This window comes from Fundulus heteroclitus, chromosome 20, assembly GCF_011125445.2.
Source record: "Fundulus heteroclitus isolate FHET01 chromosome 20, MU-UCD_Fhet_4.1, whole genome shotgun sequence".
In the NCBI taxonomy this organism is placed as follows: domain Eukaryota; kingdom Metazoa; phylum Chordata; class Actinopteri; order Cyprinodontiformes; family Fundulidae; genus Fundulus; species Fundulus heteroclitus.
Window position 1 is genome coordinate 5,423,058 of NC_046380.1, and position 15,590 is coordinate 5,438,647.

Genomic DNA, 15,590 nt, shown 5'->3' on the forward strand with positions numbered 1-15,590 from the left:
TTTTTATACCAATAAACAAAGTATCAGATGGGAGCGAGAGTGGCCACTTCTCCCTCCCAACTCCCAGCATCTCAGCAGTGTGTGAAGCAAAATAATATTGCAAACTCAGATAACGGCGCAAATATAAGCAAAATGAGGAATACAGAATCAGTCTTTCCCACAACACATTGTCATTAACCTGACAACAGCCAGCTGCATGTATCGCTCCGCCTAGCTCCACTCACATACATCTGGGACACGGCTCATTGAAAATGATTTCCCCAACCAAATTTTTGGTCTGGCCAATCAGAACGCAGGGCGGGTGTTTCATGGATGTGACGTAGTGGAGAAGCCACCGTGAGATTCCAACAACAATGGCGGCTCGCATCGAGGAAGCAAGCGTTAGCATTGATGCTGCTATTTCTTCAGTGTTGTCCAATCTACCTAATATTGTTTCATTAAAAGAACATCAGAGAACGGCTCTGAAGGCTTTTGTTGGTGGAAACCATGTTTTCGCCCTTCTCCCGACCGCATTTGGCAAGTTTTGTTTTCCGGGGCGCGTCCGCGGACGTGTAAAACGCGGACGCGCCCCGGAACGGTTAGCGCTAACCATATAAGGAGGCCTATTAGTCCTCAACGCGGTCGGCCAGGGATCGACTCCGACCCGCGGCGCTTTGCCGTCTGTCTTCCCCCCTCTTCCTGTCAGCTCACTGTCAATAAAATGCGTGCCACTAGAGCCGCAAACACATAAAAAAAATAAAATAAATTTTTTTTTTCCTGCGTCGGTCTCATCAGCGTCACGGGTTAGCTTCGGTGTGAGTGGTTGAAATAGCATGTTGATAAAGATGACAGACAAGTGGCTTATCCAATCATATGCAAGGAGTTTTGATAAGGCCCAGCCTTCAGTAAAGGACATTCCTATGGAGAGGTCCCAGATGGATGTGAGTGGAGCTAGGCGGAGCGATACATGGAGCTGCCTGTTGTCAGGTTACATTGTCATAGGTTCCCACCACAAGTTAAAACAAGTTATAACAAAATAACACATGTTGTTCTTAGTTTTATGTGAGCAACATAACAGACACGAGCATATATGTTGCTCTTAGTTTAAAACTAACCAGTTTTCCCCAAAATACATTGTCAAAGAACAAAAATAATTCTTTAATATATCACCTGAGGAGGTAGCTCTCCTGTGGTGAGACATGCGTCTGTGAAAAAAGTGTCCAAAAATTGTCCAAAAATCAGTTTGAAGCTACTTTTCATCTGTGGATTTCCAGCTCTGGTGACTGAGAGGGCGGTACACTGCAAAAAGGGAACTAAAAGAAATTAGTGTATTTTTCCTTGATTTCAGCAGCTAAATAGGACAATTTTTACCCCTTAAATAAGATAATTAAACAAATTAACCTGTTCGTGAGGCTTTGTAAATGTCCTAATATCCCCTAACCTTGACCACCGGCTCCATTAATGTTCTGAATCAGATGATTATTCTGCCAGAAGCACTTGTTAAAAACCCTTAAGCCGTACGTTTGTCTGAAACTCGTGTTTTCCACATGTGTGTTCCTGACGCAGGCTACACGTCCTCTTTCCACCCGCCCAAGGAACCCAGCGGGCCCTTCCTGACCGAAGCGCAGGATTTGGGGCCGCGAGAGCATCGGGGTCCCTCAGTGGTGGAGGTAAGGACAGAGGAATGGGTCCGCTTCCTTTTTTAATCACCAATAAATGGTTTATGTTGTTGGTTAGCAGGTTTTTCTTCTATTTGTCTTCTTTACTGCAACAAATCTTAACAATAAATCCTACATATAAATGAAGCTGAGCAACAAACTGTGTTACGGCAGATTTTAACCCTTCAGAAAAGCAGATTTATGTCGGGAAAACCGTCCCGCTTATTTACCAGCTCAAATCAAGGAAAATACACCCAATCTAAAGAAGATTCCACATATTTTTGGTTTATTTTTTGCAGTGTAGAAGCAGGTCAATTCATCAGGCTCATTAGAGAACGCCACATGTTTACGTTTGTGACGGTAGGACAGAAATGCCTTTTTTTTTTCCTGCCACTCTTCGAAAACAACAGCCTGGCGTCCAGATAGCATCTTATTGATGTCAAAATAAAAGCACTTCCTGTTCGGCCCTTTCAGACATTTAACGCTCATTTACTTACTATATGTTGCCTCTTACAATATGTTGTAATTTATACTTTAAATGTAAACATCTTTACTATTTAGAATTGGGAACAAAGGTTTAAAATGTGGATTTAGAAAATGGTTTCCAGATATTATTAAAAACTCTCCAGTTTAGGCATACGAGAAGAAAACCCTTTAAACCAGATTTAGTGCAATAAATTACAAAGTATGAAGTATAGACATGAAAACTTTGTCATTACAAAGAGAAAAAAAGCAGAAATTTTAACAATTTTTAATGTTCCGTTTTTACTTTTTAGCATAAATGCCCATTAATCTTTCTAATAGGGTAAATAGTATAATCATTTTTATTTATTTTTTTGGATTTTCCAACGCTGAGGGCCCCCAAAGCTCAATAACAAAATGTTTCACTAAATTTAAACGCACTCCCTAATTTTCCTAGTTTAAGAAAGACATTTTAGGATTCATCTTATCTTGTTTTGATTTAGGAAAAAAGGAGGTCAGAAACCCCACTTTAGCTAATAAATAATAAATTAGATTCCAGAGATCCCTAAATGTTTTTTTTTTCTTGACTTGAAGTCACAAAGATAAACTGTTTTACAGCCTGTAGATCAGAGGTGTAAAACTCATTTCGATATGGGGCCACTTTGGCCTCATGAAGTCATGAAAAGGGCCGGTTGCACGTGTATAGACGATACTTTTCATTTCACAATTTCATTCCAGTTCAGAGAGAAGTATAAAAAATGCACAGTAACATAAAAGTAGCACCCTTAGGCCCAGTTTATACAGTTTATCTGCAAGAAAAGTTGATATTGTGGTGAGTTACACTTACAGGAGGCACAGTTTTAGCCACTTTATACACTTTAAAAGGATATATGCCTCTACCTTATGACATGATATGCTTTTTTTTTGGCTCTTGAGGGCCGGATAACTTACCTTGACGGGCCGGATTTGGCCCGCGGGCCTTGAGTTTGACACCTGTGCTGTAGATTATATCACTCTGGTGCAGGAGCGTCTTGCAGGAACTGCTTGTAATAAACGTTCTGCCTTTCATGCTGCACCAGAAAAATGTTGAACTTTATAGAAACAAGTCTGCTGAATAGGTTGAAACTGATTAATCCTCAGCATGAAAAGACGTTAAGATTTAACATTAATAACGACGTCATAGTTTTCTTCAGATACACTAAACAGATTCACCTGAAATTAAAAAGTGCTTTACTCTTTGTCTCTTGTCAGAAATTGCTTTCTGTGTCTCTGCTCTGTCTTCTCTAACATAGAAAGTACTCCTGGGTCAATGTGAGCTTCTGTGCTTTCTGTGTCTCTGCTCTGTCTTCTCTAACATAGAAAGTACTCCTGGGTCAATGTAAGCTTCTGTGCTTTCTGTGTCTCTGCTCTGTCTTCTCTAACATAGAAAGTACTCCTGGGTCAATGTGAGCTTCTGTGCTTTCTGTGTCTCTGCTCTGTCTTCTCTAACATAGAAAGTACTCCTGGGTCAATGTGAGCTTCTGAGCTTTCTGTGTCTCTGCTCTGTCTTCTCTAACATAGAAAGTACTCCTGGGTCAATGTGAGCTTCTGAGCTTTCTGTGTCTCTGCTCTGTCTTCTCTAAGCCCCAGTGGGTGGAGGCAGATGAGCGTTCACACTGAGCCTGGTTCTGGTTCTGCTGGAGGTTCTCCTCCCTGTTAAAGGGGAGTTTTCCTCTCCACTGTCGCTTCATGCATGCTCAGTATGAGGGATTGCTGCAAAGCCATCAACAATGCAGACCACTGTCCACTGTGGCTCTACGCTCTTTCAGGAGGAGTGAATGCTGCTTGGAGAGACTTGATGCAACCTGCTGGGTTTCCTTAGAGAGGAAACTTTCTGACCAACCTGCAGGATCTGATGGAAGCTGACTTTGGAAAGAGTCTTGATGATGTGAATTGGCACTATATAAATAAAATTGAATTGAAAGTTGAGTTGAATGAGTGAGAGGACGATAGCTGTGAGCGTGACAGGGAGCCTTCACCAGATGGTGCTCAGACCTGCTGCAGTCTTTTTACTTTTTAAGTGTCAAAGAATGGTTGTTTGGAGAACCTTCAGTGAGAAAGCATCTAAAACCACGGCCTCCATTGTCCTTCCCCCCCGTTTGTCTTCCTTTAATCTGAATCCGGCCCTCCAGCTGAGCCCTTCAGAGAAAGACCTGTGGACAGCAGAGAAGGACGAAGACGTCCAGTCCAGTGGCTACGGACTCCGTCGCTCCTGGGTCGCTGCAGCTCAAACACCTCCTGGTTCTCCGGCTGCTTCTGCACACGCCGACGGAACGGCCGCGCCAGAAACCGACACCGGCACCGACTTTGGCCTTCTGGGAGGTTTCACAGCAGGTAGAGTCAAACGATTCCCAACAATCACAGGAATGAAAGATGTGTGCACTGCAAAATGGAACTAAAAATAAGTAACATTTTCTTAAAATGAGTCTATCTGTCCTTGATTTGAGTGAGTAAATAAGATGATATGCCAATGGAATGAGATTTTTGCACTTAAAATAGGAGCAACTCATCTCCATCATCTTATTTCAAGTGCAGGATGGCTAATTATCTTATTTTAGGGGTAAGAATACTCTTTCCATTGGCAAATAGTATTATTTACCTGCTCAAATCTTGGACAAAAACACAAATTTTAAGAACATTTTACTTATTTTTAGGTCCGTTTTTGCAGTGTGGCCCCCTTTTCTCCTGCTTTTGCTTCTATCTTTGTTTTGCTACAATTATGTTTGCCAATGGAATAAGATTTTTGCACTTAAAATAAAAACAGTTCATCTCCATCATCTTATTTCAAGAGCAGGATGTCTAATTATCTTATTTTAGGGGTATAAATACTCATTCCATTGGCAAATAGTCTTATTTAGCTCTTCAAATCAAGGAAAAATACACTAATTTCAAGAAATGTTTACTTCCTTTTAGTAAAACCAAGCCTTGAGGAACCCCACACTGCAAAAACAGATCTAAAAACAAGTAAAATGTTCTTAAAGTTAGTCTATGTGTCCTTGATTTGAGCCAGTAAATAAGATTAAAGGTCTTGGAATGAGTATATTTACCCCTAAAATAAGATAATTAGACATCCTGCACTTGAAATGAGATGATGGAGATGAATTGTTCCTATTTTAAGTGGAAAAATCTTATTTCATTGGCAAATAGTATTATTTACCTGCTCAAATCTTGGACAAAAACACAAATTTTAAGAACATTTTACTTATTTTTAGGTCCGTTTTTGCAGTGTGGCCCCCTTTTCTCCTGCTTTTGCTTCTATCTTTGTTTTGCTACAATTATGTTTGCCAATGGAATAAGATTTTTGCACTTAAAATAAAAACAGTTCATCTCCATCATCTTATTTCAAGAGCAGGATGTCTAATTATCTTATTTTAGGGGTATAAATACTCATTCCATTGGCAAATAGTCTTATTTAGCTCTTCAAATCAAGGAAAAATACACTAATTTCAAGAAATGTTTACTTCCTTTTAGTAAAACCAAGCCTTGAGGAACCCCACACTGCAAAAACAGATCTAAAAACAAGTAAAATGTTCTTAAAGTTAGTCTATGTGTCCTTGATTTGAGCCAGTAAATAAGATTAAAGGTCTTGGAATGAGTATATTTACCCCTAAAATAAGATAATTAGACATCCTGCACTTGAAATGAGATGATGGAGATGAATTGTTCCTATTTTAAGTGGAAAAATCTTATTTCATTGGCAAATAGTCTTATTTACCTGCTCAAATCAAGGAAAAATACAAACATTTCAAGAAAATTTTACTTACTTTGAGTTCCGTTTTTGCAGTGCATGTGATCTTAAAACCCACCTGTCCCACTTTGCCACAGGTAGAGCATCAGCTGCCGCGTTTTATCTCTGGTTTGTCATTGCAGATGAAACGGAGGAGGAAGAAACGGGTCTGGCACAGGCAGGCGTAATTACCCAGAATCCCACAGTTCCAGAGGTTGGCCTGGCGCCCAGCAGAGAACCTCTGCAACCCAGTTTGGAGCAGGAGGGACGCTGGGAAGGAGGTGAAAAGGGAACTAAAAGTAGGTAAAATCCTCTTGAAAATAGTATTTTTCTTTGATTTGAGCTGGTTAATCAGACTATTTGCCAATGGAGTAAGATTTTTACACTTAAAATTATAAAAATTCATCTCTATCAATTTATTTTAAGTGCAGGATCCCTAATTATCTTATTTTAGGGGTAGAAATTCTCATTCCATTGGCAAATAGTCTTATTTAGCTGCTCAAATCAAGGAAAAATATACAAATTTTAAGATAATTTTCATTACTTTTAGTTCCCTTTTTGCAGTGCATAACACCTGTCTGGTAAATTCACATCATTGTTTCCTGTATGTTTGAAGAACTTGATGGATTTCTGCGTTGTTTTGCAACTAAAGGTAAAACTGAGGAGACGGAGGCCAAAAGGAAGGTGAAGGAGGTACCAAGATTCAGAGAAATCATCCCGCTCACCACCGATCCTTCTCCCACGACCGGCTTCCCTGACACAGAGTTTGACCCCGGCGTGGAGGAGCCGCGGCAGGTTGGCGCTCATTCCCTTCAGACCATGTAACCGGAAGACGGAACAGATCTTAAAAATTAGCCGCTGTTCTCTCAATGTTTCAGGTTGTTTGCTTAAACTGGAGCGAGCTGGCGGGACGCGGCTACGTGATCCTCAACATGACCAAGAACATGAACTGTGTGAGTAGCAGGAGTCCATAATCCTCCCAGTTTGGCCCCATCCAGCCTAACGAGCTCGTTAAAGCAATTCAGGCAATCCTGAATAACAAGAACCTTTAAGTACTGCTTGAATACAGAGTTTATTGTATCAAGCACCTAAAACAAGGGTGTCAAACATATGGTCCGCGGGCCGGTTCCGGCCCGCCGAACAATTTAGTCCGGTCCGGTGGCTAAATGCATTATCATTATTTAAAAAAATATATATATCATTATTTTTCCCCAGTATCCTGTCTGGCAATGTGGCAATAGGAATTGTTGTTTTAATGCCAAAAAGAGCTCATCAGATTAGCATTACTGCTTTTGCCATAGTGCTCCGCTTGATTTATGAATGTGAATAGTTTTATTATGATTCATGCGGGGAATATCTCAAATGATATGGACACTACAATGGGAAAGTAGGAGAGGAAAGGAAGAACAAGAAGAAAAAAAGAAAAGGTGAAAGAAAGAGGAGATCAAAGGAAGAGAATGATAAAACAATTATTGAAAAAAACATGTACTTCGTTTAATTGAAAATCTGCAGTTCCTATATTGTCCACGAGGGGCGCTGTGTTTTAATCAGCAGATGGTAGCACTGAGCTTCAGATGTGGAAAATTGATTTTAAATCATTTCTTAATTTTTATCTGTTTGATGCATTTTGTCATGCAGGACAGTGTTTTTAAGTTCCAAAAAATGTGAATAAATGTTTTTCAACATTGTACAATCACTGTGATCAGTTCTTATGCATAATGCACAAGTAAATGTTTAACTGAGTTAAAGTATTGTTGAAATTGCACATACTTTTCTTAAAAACGCTGAGGTTTTTCATAATATATTGTGTAAAAGTGAAATTCACTTAATATAAAAATCAGCAACAAGTCCATTTTTATTAGTTCTATTTAATCTTGCAATGAGTTTAATCGTGTGGCCCTCTTGCGATCAGATTAAGCTGTATGCGGCCCCTCAACCAAAATGAGTTTGACACCCCTGCCTTAAAGCTTTGCTTAAAACAAACAAGTGTTAAATTCTCTGGTCGAAAGCAGCAGTTTGTGCACCTCCCGGGTTTTCAGGGCGTTTTCTCCAGAGCTGAGGAGCGTGGAAACTGAACGCTCCCTCGCCTGGTTTACGTCTGATCCTGGGAACATGAAGGAGCAGGTCTCTGAAGACCCGAAGGGTCGACATCAAGGGTGTCCAAAGTGTGGCCCGGGGACCATTTCTGGCCCCTGGACTGATTTTGTGTGGCCCTCAACTGCAATTCAACAATTATTTGACGCATCAGCGCATTCACTGCAAAAAGGGAGTTAAAAATATGTAAAATATTCTTGAAATCAGTGTTTTTTCCTTGATTTGAGCAGATAAATAGGAGTATTTGCCAATGGAATAAGATTTTTGCACTTAAAACAGGAACAACTCATCTCCATCGTCTTATTTAAAGTGCAGGATATCTAATTATCTTATTTTAGGGGTAAAAATACTGTTTCGCAACAGAAGAAGGTCCAATAATTTCAGAGCTGGGAGAGAAACACCCCGACAGACTTTCTGCTGCGACTGCAGAGAAAAAGTGGTTGTTTTGTGCACATTTAGTACACAAAGGTAAAATGTTGGGAAACCGGCTGTAGTAACATCAGTTCAGCATGTCAGCCGCTCTTCTTGACCTTCTATCGCGCTTTTATTTGTATCTGCCACACTGCAAAAAGGGAACTAAAATTAGGTAAAAATGTCTTGAAATTAGTGTATTTTTCCTTGATTTGAGCAGGTAGATAAGACTATTTGCCAATAGAATGAGATCTTTGCACTTAAAAAAGGAACAATTCATCTCTAGAATAACATAATTAGACATCCTGCACTTGAAATAAGACAATGGAGATGAATTGTTCCTATTTTAAGTGCAAAAATCTTATTCCATTGGCAAATAGTCTTATTTACCTGCTCTAATCAAGGAAAATTACAAGGATTTCAAGAAAATTTCACTTCCTTTTAGTTCTGTTTTTGCAGTGCAGTATCTACTTTCCCCTAGTAATTGCCTTTTGTTTTAATAATGAATAAATGTACACCTTATTACTAATATAATTACACGATAAAAATGAATTGTAAAAAGGTAATGTTGCACATTAGATCATTAGTGACATTTTAAATCAAACAATGGAACCAAAACATGTCAGTAGACGTTTATTTAAGTCTTTAAGAGCAGGCAGCTTTACTACAACAGTAGAATAAAATCCTGAAATTGTGGCTTTAAGTTTTAAATTTCTGCAAACAAAAATGTAAAATAGGTCTTTTACAATTCCCAGTGACTTCAAGGACAACCAAAGCATTTCTGTGCAAAACCCGGAGCCTCAAGTCAAAAATAATCTGTTTAAAGTCTGTTTAAAGCTTCTCTGTAGCCACGGTGAGTTTCAGAGAACAAATAAATAGTGTTGAGGTTTTTATTTCCGAGTCAATAAGCCACCCCAAGAGTTTAATGTCCCCCCCATGAGACATTTCTGGAGGCGCCACTGATGGACCAGTTTTTCTGAAGCCTGCATCAACCTCACCAGGGTAAAATGTTTCAGATAGATCTGCACCTGAATGTTTAAAAAAATAAACTTAATTATCCTCATAAAAGTCGTCTGTTTTCAGTCGTTCCTGCTGATTCCTATCTGCAACGATCTGCTGTTGTGTCAGGAACAGATCAGCATGCGTCACTGTTGCACCCGTTGCGTCTGCTTGTGAAATAAAACTGAAGCTGTTCCACTGAGAAAAAATAAGAAAAAAAGTGTGTTTGTTTGTGTGACAGGAGGAGTTTCGCGTGTGCCAGGGCGTCCAGCTGCTGAAGATCATCGAGCGGGAGTTTGCGCGCAGAATGAACAGCCCTGAAGGATCATGGGTACTTTACCTCAGCAAGCCGACGCACCAGCAACACCAGCTGCTGATGAACGTGGCGTCTGGACGAGGTACGCACCAAACACACCTGAACCTCGGCTCATCTGTTACCCTTTTGTTCTGTTATTTTTTTCCTCTTCATAGAAGGTACACCTGGTCTGGCGTCCAGAGGAGGCAGATCAAGTAATATTACCCTATTGTTCTGTGCTTTCTGTGTCTCTGCTCACGGCAAAAACGGATCTAGAAATAAGTAAAATGTTCTTAAAGTTAGTGCATTTATCCTTGATTTGAGCAGGTAAATACGATTATCTGCCAATGGACTCTGTACCACATATGTATATTACACGGTTCTAATAATACTCTCCTGGATACCGTGAATAGCACACTGTCTATTTACCCTGCATTGTTTACATTGTTTACATTTCAATTGTTTACATAAATCGCTGCTGCATCTTTATCCTGAAAATTAGTGCAATTTACTGTGAGTTTTCAAGCTGTATGGAAACGAAATTTCGTTCTGTACGCACTTTGTGCATACAAAATGACAAATAAAGCTGTCTATGTCTATGTCAATGGAATGAGTATTTTTGACCCCTAAAATAAGATAATTAGACATCCTGCACTTGAAATAAGATGATTGAGATGAAATGTTCCTATTTTAAGTGCGAAATTTTTTTATTTATTTTTTAATTTTTTATTATTTACCTCCTCAAATCAAGGACAAATACACAAATTTTAAGAACATTTTACTCAATTCTAGTTCTGTTTTTGCAGTGCTCTGTCTTCTCTAAGCCCCAGTGGGTGGAGGCAGATGAGCGTTCACACTGAGCCTGGTTCTGGTTCTGCTGGAGGTTCTCCTCCCTGTTAAAGGGGAGTTTTCCTCTCCACTGTCGCCTCATGCATGCTCAGTATGAGGGATTGCTGCAAAGCCATCAACAATGCAGACGACTGTCCACTGTGGCTCTACACTCTTTCAGGAGGAGTGAATGCTGCTTGGAGAGACTTTCTGACCACACTGCAAAGACGGAACTAAAAATAAGTCAAATTTTCTTGAAATTAGTGCATTTGTCCTTGATTTGAGCAGGTAAATAAGATTGTCTGTCAATGGAATACGTTTTTTGACCCCTAAAATAAGATAATTAGATATACTGCACCTGAAATAAGATGCTAGAGATGACTTGTTCCTATTTTAAGTGCAAAATTCACTTTGCATTGGCAAATCATCTTATTTACGTGCTTAAATCAAGGAGAAATCCACTCAGTTCAAGACAATTTGACTCAATTTTAGTTTCGTTTTTGCAGTGCAACCTGGAGGATTAGATGTAATCTGACTTTGTAAAGAACCTTGAGATGATGTGTTGTGAATTGGCGCTATATAAATAAAATTGAACTGAATCACAAAGCTCTGAGCCTGAACCGGGTTTCCAGATCTCACTGGCGCCTCCAGTCAAACGTCTACAGACTCAGAGAGGCGCTGTTGGCCCGTCCGACTGCGTGAACTCTGCTGATCATCGTCTCCTGCTGTCTTTCAGGCGTCATCGCCACCCAGGACGTTCTGGAAATGTTGGGGGAGATCAGGAAAAGCCTCAATGAGGTGCAGAAACATTTCCCGACCATCAAAACCGGCCTTCTTAAACGAAGGTCGCATGTTAGTTCGGTTTCAGGGACGGAGACCTGCCCTGAGTTGTTCCTCTGCGTCTCCTCAGGTGGGGATCCAGAACTACAGCGCCGCCAGCTTCTGCCAGCTTCGGCCCAGCAAGACGCGCAGCGACTACGGCAAGCTGTTCGTGGTGCTCGTCATCATCGGCTCCGTCTGCATGGTGATCATCACATCGGGGTTCATATACATCTGCTGGCAGAGACGGCTGCCCGGCGTCAAGAGCATGGTAGGTCGGCGCCCAACGGCGTCCTCTGAAGGCAACGGTGCGGTCCGGTCTGCTCATCTCTGCGTTTTAGGCTGCAGCACATTTCCCAAAAATGTTGTTTCGTGAAAGGTGTCCCACTTTGCGTTGTCCTTGTTCCTTAGCTTAGGTCTCAGAGCCCAGGGTTTAACTCAGGATACAGAGACAGGAAGAGTTTCAGGCATCCAACAGAGCTGCTGCCGCTGGTTCCTCTTCTCCCTCCCAGTCGTGCTTTTGGATCTGTGCAGAACCTGCATTGATGCCCCTAAGGAGACGTGGTGCACACGCTGCTCCAAAATCTCCACTGGACCTTCCTGCACCAATGCAGCCATCAGCACCCATATAACCCCATTCCAGCACATAGTCTGGACCCAGGACCTTCTTCCTGCAAGGCAACAGTGCTACCCACTGCGCCACTGTGCAGCGCTATATTCATATATTATGGGTCTTAAATGAGGCTGATGAGATAAGAGATGAACTCTCTTGATTTTTTTCCCCTTTTCCAATGAGGGAAAACGTAAAGAAAGAGCAGAATTCCCAGTTTAGCAGCATCTGAAACCTCACTTGGTTCAGTTGCGTGTCTCAGATTAATAAGCGTTGACCTCTCTGCCTTACATTCAGTGCTTCAGTCATCCAGCACTGCAAAAACGGGTCTAAAAATAGCTAAAATGTTCTTAAAAACTAGTGTTTTTGTCCTTGATTTGAGCAGGTAAATACAATTATCTGCCAATGGAATGAGTATTTTGACCCCTAAAATAAGATAATTAGATATTCTGCACTTGAAATAAGATGTTGGAGATCAGTTGTTCCTATTTTAAGTGCAAAAATCTCATTCCATTGGCAGATAATATTATTTACCTGCTCAAATCAAGGACAAATACCCTAATTTTAAGAACATTTTACTTACTTTTGGTTCTGTTTTTGCAGTGTGGTCATAGTCATTCCCAAACAGTTAAAAAAACAAAACAACTGGACTTTTGAAGACGTTTCGCTTCCCATCCAGAAGGCTTTCTCAATTCAAATCTCTGGACTAGTGTGGAGCTCCAAGCTTTATTGTACTGCCCAACAAAGGCCTTGTTATGGCTCAGATAACGTGTAAATTGAGCCGAATCAGGTCCACCCCCTTAGTAATGGGGAGTCGTTAAGGTCATTGTGACCTTCAAATCTGTTTTGTTTCTTACGTTTGTTGTTGTTTCCTCTGATTGTCGTTTTTTATTTCGCTCTCTCTCTGGGTTTTGGACTTTACCGTGTTCCTGACGCGCTAAACGTGATAAATGCTCTAAAAATCTGACCTGTGCTGCTGCAGTTTCCGGCGGAGGAGCTTCACTCTGTGGAGAACGGTTACCACGACAACCCCACGCTGGACGTGACCAATGACAGCCAGGCTGAGATGCGGGAGAAGAAGCCGAGCACCAATGGGCTGACGGGGGCGGGAGGAGGAGGAGGAGGAGGAGGAGGAGGAGGAGGAGGAGGAGGAGGAGGAGGAGGAGGTGCAGCGGAGGACAGCAGTCGCTGGCAGGTGATTGGACGACAGATTTAGCTCCAGAGGAAGATGAGGAGTAATTTATCTGCAGTGCATGATGAAGATAAAATTTACATGGATGGTTGGCATCAGTATTTAGGGAAGCGATACGCCTCTAAACGGAGGTTAATTAACCGTAGTAATTGATTGACTAACTAATCATCTTTATCTAATCAATATCCAACCAGTCCTGTTAAATAAGAACTGTTATTTTTATTGGCCTCCGATCTTTATGATAGAAATGAGAGGAAAATATTCTGCAAACTTAAATACGTCTGAGAAGCTAATTAACTCCTAGAATCAACATTAGCTGTTAAGTTTGAAATTCAGTTGAATTAAACGATTCAGTTGATTCTCATCATTCGAAGAAGTAGTAGTCAGCCCATCTGAAATCAGAAAAATACGTTCTAATGATTAATTAATTAACAAAACAAGACATTAAGAAAGTCAGAGTATCTTTATTAGTCTCCCTTGGGAGAAATTTGCCACAAGGATCAGCTGCATTGTAGAACATGTTCAATCACCAATAAGAGTAGTCTCAGTAAAATAATAAATAAATATACAACAGTAACGACTGTTTGACTAAAATCATTGTATTAAAAAGTGCAAATCGACCTTTAAATATAGGATAATTTCAAACACCACTGCCTTCACTACAAAAAGGGAACTAAAAGTAAGTAAAGGTTTATTAAAATTAGTGTATTTTTCCTTGATTTGAGGAGCTAAATAAGACTATTTGTCAATGGAATGAGTATTTTTACCCCTAAAATAAGATAATTAGATATCTTGCACTTGAAATAAGACGATGGAGATGAATTGCTTCTATTTTAAGTGCAAAAATCTTATTCCATTGGCAAATAGTCTTATTTACCTGCTCAAATCAAGGAAAAATACACTGATTTCAAGAAAATTTCACTTACTTTTAGTTCCCTTTTTGCAGTGTTTAACCTTAGCTGATTTAAAGATCTAACTTTACCAAATCGAAAAGTGAGCCCAATGCTCTCCACACATAATCTGGATTTTCTACAAATAATCTAAATTTAGGGAGAGTTTTGGAAGGAGTTAAGAATTCAGCAGACGAAGGCCTTCGAGGTCCAGCGCACTTTTCCATCATCTGGTGTTTATTTTATCTGGGATGTAAATTAATTAGCAGAGCACACGTGTCATCAAAAGGCGGCTAGGGAATCATAATTATTCATTTTATCTCTTTTGCATGTCTGATATTTTTGATTTGTTTTTTTTCCTGAACTTCTTTTCCAAACAAACAAACATCTTCTGTGAACATGTTAAGCATTTCTTTGTTTTCCTTGCCGTTCTTTTTCAGGCCTTCGTCAACCAAGCAGTGACTGAGGACGAGGAGGAGGAGCAGGACACGCATCTCTGATTGAGGAAGAGGAGATTTGTTTTTCGTGAAACGATCGATGGAGTCTAGCAGGGAGATCACGGTGATGGAAGAGGAGACGAGGCTCGGCTGGAGGAGTCACTGAGGTCGACATCAGTATTAAGCACTAAAGCTTCATCGAGCTTTGGGCGTTTAACCCAATCACATCAAAGCTCTTCTGTTTGGTGTGCCTTAAGCTCTCGGCTCTTAGGACCGCGGCTGCACGAGACAATTTCAGATTTAGGGACAAGTCATCTCTCCACCTGCAAGCTTTCCAGCAGCTTTAGCAGCTTCACAGCTCAGATCTGCGATTATCAGCAGCAGAATGTAACCGTTTGCACCGTTTGGTTGACTTTTTGCATTTTAAGCACGACGTTACCGAGGAAAGTACGTTATTACAGTTTAAGACGCCAGTCAGTCCGGTAAAGATGTCACAGTGGTGCACGCAGAAAGGCCGCATACCGAAACACATGCCTGATTAAATGCCGGCTTGCTGCAAATCACTTTTCAAACGTTTTACAGCTTTAATGTGACATAAATCCTTTACTAAAAGGGGATCATGCCTTTAAACCAATACATTGTAGAAAGCCCACCTACGCAGGAGTCCTTGTTAATTCTGGAGGCATCAAGTTACCTAAGAACCTGACGGTATCATCAAAGTAGCTACAAGAGTTTCTGATGAGTCGGCCAATAGTTCTGTTTTACATGTGAGAAGCAGAAGCGTCTCTGACTCTGACATGATGAGTTAAGTGGGACACAAAAACTCAACACCTAATTAACAGCAGCTAATTATTCTGTGACGCATACAACCTGACTTTGATCAATTTTAAATCAAACAGATAAATTAGTGTAAACCAACACACTAGAAATGCCATTTTATATAAGCTACATGTCATTTAATTTTTACACATAAAATTATAAATAAAGGCTCACTCATATTGTTAATTTATTAAACAGAAAATATTCACATTAATCCTTCAATGATCCAGCAAGGACAACCAACACTAGATTATTATTTGCTTTTAGTTTACATTTTCCTATTTTGTTTACATTTTCCTACGCTTTAGTGTTTATTTACTTGCTTTTATTC

At 40.3% G+C, this 15,590-nt stretch overlaps 1 protein-coding gene across 1 annotated transcript in view; it reads left to right on the forward strand.

Moving 5' to 3' along the window:
* podxl2 (podocalyxin-like 2) overlaps nt 1-15,377 on the forward strand; it is a 28,937-nt gene extending 13,560 nt beyond the window's left edge. Inside the window, exons 4-13 of the mRNA XM_036152229.1 lie at nt 1,546-1,649; nt 4,271-4,472; nt 6,009-6,164; nt 6,518-6,660; nt 6,744-6,818; nt 9,611-9,767; nt 11,229-11,290; nt 11,403-11,582; nt 12,904-13,116; nt 14,444-15,377. Coding sequence (XP_036008122.1) covers nt 1,546-1,649; nt 4,271-4,472; nt 6,009-6,164; nt 6,518-6,660; nt 6,744-6,818; nt 9,611-9,767; nt 11,229-11,290; nt 11,403-11,582; nt 12,904-13,116; nt 14,444-14,503 — 1,352 coding nt within the window. The 3' untranslated portion in view covers nt 14,504-15,377. The remainder of the gene's footprint in view (nt 1-1,545; nt 1,650-4,270; nt 4,473-6,008; nt 6,165-6,517; nt 6,661-6,743; nt 6,819-9,610; nt 9,768-11,228; nt 11,291-11,402; nt 11,583-12,903; nt 13,117-14,443) is intronic.
* Nucleotides 15,378-15,590: the final 213 nt, after the last annotated feature.